Source organism: Ptychodera flava, chromosome 14, assembly GCF_041260155.1.
Source record: "Ptychodera flava strain L36383 chromosome 14, AS_Pfla_20210202, whole genome shotgun sequence".
Classification (NCBI taxonomy): domain Eukaryota; kingdom Metazoa; phylum Hemichordata; class Enteropneusta; family Ptychoderidae; genus Ptychodera; species Ptychodera flava.
The window spans coordinates 7,548,138-7,557,467 of NC_091941.1; the positions used below are offsets into that span (position 1 = coordinate 7,548,138).

A 9,330-nucleotide genomic window follows, 5' to 3' on the forward strand; every position below is an offset into this window, starting at 1 on the left:
GTATGACTGTGCTCGTCACATAAAATGAGTGAACTCAAGAAATGCCATACATGCGCTCCACCTTTTTGATTCTGAAGGGTGTGCTTTTAGAGTCGCCGTCAGAAACCTTGAGAGTCCACTGATAATACCATCACTTTTATTTTAATAGGCTCGACCCAACAAGGAAGCCTTTTCAGTTCGCAACCAAAGGTGCGTCCACCAATCTTCAGTCGTCCCCAGGGTTCTCAATCGTAACCTTGAGTGACCTATCATAATCAAACCTCTGCGGCAAATGTTGACCTTTGTCGGTCACCAGTGGGGGCGCAAATCTTAAGTTGACATGTTTCTCGACTTCTCTCAGGAAGAGATCCCTCGCTCGTTCTGCGGATGTGCGAATGCCCGCTCATGCGTGGGACCACCTGTATTTCCGACTGATGTCGGTGTATTTTGATGAAGAACAGGTAAGAGACGGGTTAATTCGTCTTCCTGCGTTAAGCTTATCGAAAATCCGCAAAGTGGCCCAAGTATGGCGCCTGTGTAGTCGCATGGCATTTGAAGTGTATTGACTCTGAAATCTGACTGAGCATGTGGTTCGTGAACTTTGTGTACCCTATACGATATAGCCTTGAAGCTCTCTAGCGTTTCGTTATATCCGTATCTCGTCCGTTTTCGAATGCCTAAACTCTTGAGAGACCCTAGACTAACCATAGACAGTAGAGGGGGACTGTGTATGGACTAAGTGGATAAACCAACGCTGTAAATTTACTGTTGATGTGTACCATGGAGGTAGCCCTCGCTTCTACCTCCATCTACGGGTTTATCAGTCAATCTCTGAAGGGTGCACAGTAGGACTGTGATAGAAAGAAAAAATGCTTGATGGGATATACCCAGTTTCCATAAAATGTAATCTGTATTTCATTTTTTGAATTGAAGTATGATGTTTTGCCAGTAAGCACGGCCATCGCCCAGTCCCTCTAGAAAACCGTAGACAAAGTTGTTTGTGGGCATACACCAAAGTCTGTCAGCATTGGTCACCTTTACACGTCCATGTTTCAGTGTTGTACCATGGAGGGACCGTGGTTGTACCAAAAGAATGGGAATTGGTTTCATAGAAAGAATTCAATATCCTTATGTACACTGCATATGGTAGTATAATATATGAGTCTTGAGTTTAGATCGTGATTTGATGATGATTAAACATTAGATTCAAACGAAAAAGAAAATTAATGTCAGCAATTCATCACTAGCTTAGTATGATGAGTATATGTTTTCACAACCATCTACAGATGATTGAGCCATGGTTAAACTCACTGTATCTTTTCTATTAATTCATTTTAATTTTTCTCCATTTCCAGGATGTGAAGTCATAGGCAGAAATGGAAAACCGACCAAATCCAGAAAGAAGCCCCAGCATGTTTTCAAGGCTGTTCTACATGTGGCTTTCTCCACTCATTAGCGCTGCCAATCATCGGCCATTAACCCATGAAGACTTGCAGAAGGTGAAGTTGAGATTCCCTGCTGAAAAGCTGGATCTAGATTTCTTCAGAGCTTGGCGTAAGGAGATAGTTCTGGCAAAGAGGGAGAGAAGGCTGCCAAGCATCCTCGGCGTTATACATCGGTTGTACCGCTGGGCATTCTACTTAACCGGAAGTGGAGTTTTATTAGTGCATCTGTTGTCCGTGTTCCTTTTCCCATACTTTGTCGGCACTTTTATCCGGTACTTCATGGGATCTGAAAGCATTAGTGTAACAGAGCAGCACGCATGGATCAGTGCAGTGGGAATCTGCATATGTACATTGTTCACCCGTATTTTACACAATGCATTCTCTGATACCCTAAGGAAAGTGGCCATATGCGTGAGGGTATCCCTGTCATCTCTGGTCTACAGGAAAGTACTGCAAATGAAAAAAGATGTCAGGCACGCGTTGGATGATGAGCAAGTGTTTATGCTGATGTCTGAAAATGCTGAGAAGGTCAGCCAAGGCCTTGAAAAGATTCACTCCGTGTGGTTGGCTCCAATCTCACTCTTCACAGTCTCCAGGGCACTCTACCTTCTATTCGAAGTTCACTCTTCCTTTCTAGCTCCGTTTGTGCCGGGTGTCATTTTCATCGCAGTGACTACCATACTCCACTCTATCCGGAACAAGCTCAGCTCTCAAGTGAAGGACAGGGTTGAGGTAGCCCTGGAAAAGAGAAACAAACTGCTGGACGATGTTGTCAGGGGAATACACGCAATCAAAGCAAACATCTGGGACAAACCGTTTAGAAAGCTGCTGGAGACTTTTCGAACAATTGAGGTTCATCGTCTGCAGTTGCCTGGGTTGATAACAATACTGATGTCCAATGCTTCGTTTTCTCAGGTGCATACTCTAACTATTTTATGCAGCGTTGTCGGCAGTGCAATGATTGGTCAGGCATTAACTATTGACACCATTGTTGTAACTTCAATATATTTCTATGTGTTGCATGCTGACCTGGCAAGAGATTTTCCCAAAGCATTTGACTGTACCGTGGACATGTTTTACTCCGCCGTGACTATTCAGCACTTTTTGTCAATCAGTGACGTTCCGAACTGCTCAAGATCAAAGTCGTGGATTCACACAAAACAGAGCTCCCCTGATGAACCAAACCTGTCCTTGGAGAATGTAGTTGTTGCACAGAGACCCCTGCATGACTCTGACAGTGAACCCAGGGTCCTGCTGCAGGGCGTTGATTTCACAGCTAAAGCAGGTGAACTGATCTGCCTGGTGGGATTGCCTGGTTCAGGCAAGACTACCCTTCTACAAACAGCAGCGGGGGAAGTGGAAGCAACTTTCGGTACAGTGAAAGTGAACGGGAATGTGCTGTATATTCCTGACACTGCGTGGATTTTCCATGCAACTTTGAAAGGAAACATTCTCTGCCAACGAGAATTTGATGAGGAGAAATATAGAAAAGTTATAGAAACCTGTGGACTGGACAGTGATTGTGAAGCGAGCAAGGGGGACAATTTCTGTAACACTATATCAGGGACGTTGCTGGCTAAGATAAAGCTGGCACAAGCGCTTTATGCTGATGAAGATACATATCTCCTTGACAACGTACTCGGTTCATGTGAACCAGAGGAAGCAGATGAACTGTTCACAAGCTGCATCAAGGAAGGTCTCAAAGGCAAGCTACGTATCATTGTGACAAATAGAAAGGAACACTGTGATATGGCAGATAAAATAATTGTGTTGAGAGAAGGTAAAGTTGCTGCATGTGGAACATGCAAGGAAGTTTCAGACACTAATGCAATGAAGGAAATCAGTGAGGACGGCAACACAAACGGTAAAAGGACAGTTAAAATGAACTGCAGAAGACCCACATCAGATGAAGATGAACAGAACGATAAGAAGCCTTGTAACAGCTTGTTGTGTGTTGCCCAGCTTCTGAGGGTCGGAGCCAGTTGGCCTGTACTGCTGCTATGTACAGCAGCTGTGTTTGCATGCCAGTTTACATTCCACATGTCCGATTGGTTGCTTCTTGACCTGGTTGACCGGCACAGTGCTGTGGTGCTGCACCCACTGGAGCTTAATACCACCGAGGAAGTCAGCAAACAGCATTTCCGAGTTGAGGCTACAGACTCAAATGCCTCTGTTGATGTCTATTTCAAGTGTGTGCTGATGTTTGCATGGCTGTATGCCTTCAAAAGCATGACGCTGATGCTGATATTGAAGAATTCACTATCAAGAATTCACAGTCAAATGCTGAGAACAATCATGAGAGGTCCAACTCGGCAGTCTTTATGCGATCTGAGAAAGTTCAAGAGGTGTCTGACACAGGTTGACCAAAGCATATTATTCTTGTTGGCGGGGCTCACTGATGTCACAGTGCCAATCTGTGGAACTCTGGTCCTCATGGTGGTTGTTTGCCCTGCATTACTGATGCCGACACTACTGTATGTCATGATCATTGCATTCTTTGGAAGAAAGTACATCAAAACATACCAAAACATCAAGCAAATAGATGCCAAGATTCAACGCTCAGTGAAGTTGCATTTGTTGGAGACAATGGAAGGACTCCTGTCTGTCAGGTCTCTGGGTTTGGCAAAACAATTTCACCAAACTTTTGTCAACCATCAGAATAAATCCATGTCATCATCATTCATTGCCGGAGCCACACACAACTGGTTGACTGTCAGAATTCAGTTTCTTTCCTTTATATATCTTGTACTCATGACAAGCTTTGCTCTCAGGAAGCTTGAATTGACAGCCAAGGATGTGTCTATCATGTTGATGACTTTTTGGGCGGTGATAGACAGCATTCCCAGGCTGATAGAGGCCCTGGCTGAGCTGGATAGTCATGCTCCAGATTTAAGATGGTGTCTGGATTACGCTAGCCAAAGTGGAAAGATCAGCCAAAATCAGGAGACGCGGCCTTTGAGCGAGTATACTTGTCAGACGGCAGAGCTTAGGTTCCATGATGTTACGTTTAACCATGGTGGAGCTAGTCTGCTTGCTGGTATCAATCTGAGCATCAAGGCAAAAGAGAAAGTCGGTGTGATAGGGCTACGAGGCACATGCAAAACTGTCTTTGTCAACATTCTGCTGAAATTACTATCTCCAAGTCATGGCTCTGTGAGCATCAATGGTGTCGACATATCATGCATCAGTACTACCAGTCAGAGGCGAGCGGTTACTTTCATCCCAGCTCAACCATCATTGTTTTCAACCTCTATCCAGAAGAATCTTGATCCGCAACAAAGCAATTCACAAGAACAAATATTGGCTGTTCTGGAATTCTTAGGCTTGAAATCTGTGATCACTGGCCTTCCTAGACAGCTCAAGTCTGACATGAAAAGAGACTTGAGCTTACAGCCCGACCAAGAGTACTTGATTTCACTGGCCCGAGGGATTCTCAGAAACACACCGGTGGTTGTCATGGAGGAGTTTGATCCCCCGACATCACAGATTAGAGACTTGATTAGGAAGACTGTCAAGGAGAAACTGACAGACAGCACTGTGTTCATTATCACAGACAAACCATCTGCTGACATTTTGTTCAGCTGTGATAGAATTTTCTGCTTCAATGATGGTAGCCTTCATGAAATAGGCGAAGTCACTACAGTACATTAGCTTGATAAACAAGTAGCCTGTGGGATCTGAAATGAAATCAGGTGTAAATTTGCAAAAAACTCATTATTGCCCATGTGCAATGCAATTGTTGTTGAAAGTGAAGCTGCATGGTCTTATTTATTCCTCCCTGTCAAACTTCATACCAAAATTGTAAGTATAAGCTTCAAAAATAGAACAAAAACTAAATTTTGACAGCAAGCACATTGCAAATGAGGTGTCAAAGAAGCTCATTTCTATCTAAAAAGAATGCCAGATGTTGACTTTGCAGGGCACTACACTGACTGTGTATTTCTGTGAGTAATATCTCATGGATGAGTGATTTCTTACCATTCTCTGTGTAGTGGCCTTTTTCATCAACTGGTGAAATATTGATGGACACACACAAGAATAATAAAAATGTCTGACAGGTCTTCTGTGCTTTTGATATATGCTTTGTAAATTTGCATGACAAAAGTATAAAAACAAAGGTAATGCATTGTTAACTCTGCTGTCAATGGCAAAGTATTTCTTGAGTAGACAAGAGTCATAGTTGAGTATCAACTAAAAAACAAACATTTGATACATGTTGCTCACTGGAGATATTCTCATGCAAAATAATTGAATTTTATGACATTATTACGGTACTTGCAATTTTGTATTTGAAATTATTTTGTCAAAAATACTCTCTGCAATGCCTGACCATGATTGTCTCAATATTTCACATGTACATTCGTAGGAATGTATTATAAATTTCTTGGTGTAAAATTTGGGCAATTTTGTATTCTTTTTGAATACTTAGTTGTTTCTGCTCATTAATAACTTAGTTTCTCAGAATAGGCTATGTCTGATAGCCTTGGCATCTGGTTTTTTTGTGTCCTTCATATTAGTGCACTCATATTTTTCAAATTTAATTTTGAAATAAGCAACGAAAAACTGAAATTTTTTAGCACAATTTTATTATGAATTTTATTAGCTGAGACAGACGTTGAAAAGAAGTTGTATTTTGATGATTAAGCAATGAGAGCTTCAGGTGGACTTGTCTTTACTTCAAATGCACTGCCAAAGTTCATTGGCAACCATCAACTTTGCCATCACGGAAACATTACAGATTCAGATTAATAAAGTTACCGTTATAACCACTGGACACTGTTCCTCACAATGTTACAAGAATTATATGTTACAAATTGTCACTACTTACAGCCGAATTCTTGTGCTATTTACAGAATCCTTTGTGTAACTTATTTTGTACTTTTTGAAACCACTGTTCAACTTCAAGAATATTTTCTTAAGTGACTTTTTTATTTGGATCACAAACTGGATACATATCCATCAAATCTGTTGAAGTATGGCTAAAGTACTGAATCAGGAAAGATTGCAACTCTGTACTTTGGTTAAGATATCAAGACCAAGAATTCATAGAACAAAACAGGGCATTTGTTTTACAATGATTGAACTACATGTAACCACAATCTGGCAAGATTTTCTATGATGGTTCAGTTGTTTACTTTTCTCTTAAGACAAGTCTTTGAACTTGAACCTTATATGCATGAATCTCATAGTCAGGGACTACGATATGTAGATTGTGACATTGTGGGTTGACCCAATACCTGGGGTTGTGAAGAAAGCAAAGAGTGTCATTTCACAGCTCTTAGTACCACTGTAATATTACAGGATTCACACCGTGTAACTTATGCTTTTAACAGTATTACGTTTTTTTTAATTTTTAAAAAAAAGTTTACATAGTGTAATACCGTAGTATAATATGACCTGCAATAAAGTCAGTACCTTTGCTCTTTCTGCTTGAAATGTTTACATCTCTTTGTGTGTGGTATTAAAGTCAGCATATGCATCGTATATGTACACAAGATACAAACCCAAGGTGATCAACATTACTGGGGGCAGCAACACAATGTCTTTCAGTTCTCAACGTTTGGCTTCTGTTTACAACAGAGTGGACAGTTCTGCGTTTCGGCATTTGACAGTAGATTCCATACTACAATGGAGTTCTCATTCAAGTAGACCACTGTTTCAGAATGTATTATTTAAGCAATACAGCACACCCAGCGACAGTATACCACGAGATTTTGACCAGTTCACGACATATATGCACTCGCTATCGCTCCTGCATATATGTCGTGAACTGGTCAAAATCTTGTGGTATACTGTCGATGGGTGTTATTTATTGCTATTATATCATAACAGTATATTGAAATTCTGGCGTGGAACGTCATAAACGGATTTTTGCTCAACCTGAGAGCTTCCATGTATGCCAGCCGTGGTATATTGCCAATATACCACTGTCCTTTTCGCGTCTCGACCAATCAGATCGCAGTATTTGCACCATCAATATACTGGTATGATATAATTGACGATAGAACATACGTTTTTACAAATAACAATATTCACATGTTCAACATAGACATGAATAATGCCTGATACACCTGCAGACTGATGAATGACTATTCACCTTTGAGAAAGAATCATCATCTTTGAACATGATACTTCCACAATATTCCTCATCACTATGCTCTTTGCACACAGGACTATGCTTGAAGCATCAAATAGGGATGGAAGTTGCAGCTAGAACCCTTTAATCAAACAAAACTTGCAGAAACAGAGAAATTAAAATACCATTCAAGCAGGAGTTTGCAACTAATGGAATCAAAATTGATTTGCACAATCCTAAAGCTATATTGTACTAAATATTGGTATCAGTTTTCATTGCATCTAACTAAATCATGAGTACGGAAAAGATGTATCTGCAGAAATTAAGAAAATTAATTTGTTCACATGAAGTAGTGGTGATGGGCAAGAACGTCATTATTCTGATTTGAACACCGCCAGACCGGTAATCATATTTTGAAAATTTGGAAAAGAAAACTACAGTAAGGTGGAAGCATCAACATGACAAGCTGGATTACAGAAGAAAATAGATGTAACAGGACTTTTGTATCAAGATATTATTATCTGACCTTGGAAAGTTTGTTTTTTTCCCTTTTTGTTCCAGGTTGTACTTGGCACTCCCTTTGAAACACTATCAGGCAAGCAATCCCAAATACGATCAGAGAAGAACCATGCACCAGACTTAAGCAAGTCCATTTCTTTGCCAAGACACACTTCAAATATACCAGTAGATATAAGGAGGTGCAATAAGTTAGTTTGATAGCAAGATTAAAGACCCAATAGCTATATCTTTTAGCATTATTTTTGTGATTTTACTACCAAACTAAAACAAGTTCATGGGAATGTACTCATTGAGGGGTGTTTATACAAGTATAATAAACTGTCCACTGGGACTACATGTGCAATTTTGAGCAAGATAAATAATAAACGTTTGCCCAAACATAAAATGGTACCCTCATGCAAATAAAGCAAAAACACTACATGTCATGCATATATGCATCCGAATCTTCACAGAAACAACCGAGTAGTCCAATATCATGCATAGTGCTGAATGTTTTCCACTGGGACATCATATGCTTTTTTTTTTCCGTAATATTACCAGTTTTTTATAAATACTGCAATAATACGGTGTCACTCAAATTTGATCAGAATTGGTACATACCAAAGATCAACAATAAGTGTTGTTTCTATCTGTTCAGTGCAGGAAAATTGTGCGTTGATGTTATGACAATGATTTCTGCACAGTACAACCAGAAAAACAACATGAAATAATAATAATAATAATAATAATAATATTGGGTTCTTATATAGCGCACATATCCACAAGTACATGTGATCAAGGCGCTTTTACAATTATTTAAACCAGAAAAACAAGAATGACAAAAGTAAATAAGGTCTGAAACTTTAGGTACTGGAGGTCAACTGTAGCAACATGCATAGCAGAAACAGCTAGTCCCTCTTAGTTTGAGCATAGACAGTCTTCCCCCCTCTATGTCTATGGTTTGAGCAGGTCTGTTAATATGTCACAGTTCATAAACAATGACAGGAAATGACTAATTAGATGTTTCAGTTACTGCCACCACTCCCACACATAATAGGTACCCTGTATACAAATAGGTTAAAGGTCAAAAATCTCTTAGTCAGATGTGTGGGCTGTTTCAGTTACTGCCACCACTCCTGCACATTTGCAGGATTTCCCCCTTTTCTTTCCTCATTTGCATATTTTTGACACTGACATGTTCATTTGAACAACGTCACAACTGAACCCCTGCATCTACCTGTATACCAAATACTGAGATGGTGGCTTTGGCGGTATGGGAGCCTTTGCGTGTGACGGACATACATCTGCACATACATACCCACATACATACAG

General features: G+C 40.3%; 1 protein-coding gene across 1 annotated transcript; it reads left to right on the forward strand.

Annotated features, from left to right (window-relative positions):
• The first annotated feature begins 293 nt into the window (after positions 1-293).
• LOC139149144 (ATP-binding cassette sub-family C member 4-like) lies at positions 294-6,860 on the forward strand. Its single transcript, XM_070720714.1, has 2 exons — positions 294-440; positions 1,335-6,860. Exon 2 carries the CDS (start codon positions 1,356-1,358, stop codon positions 5,073-5,075), a length of 3,720 nt encoding a protein of 1,239 aa, XP_070576815.1. The 5' UTR covers positions 294-440; positions 1,335-1,355; the 3' UTR covers positions 5,076-6,860.
• The last annotated feature ends 2,470 nt before the right edge of the window (positions 6,861-9,330 follow it).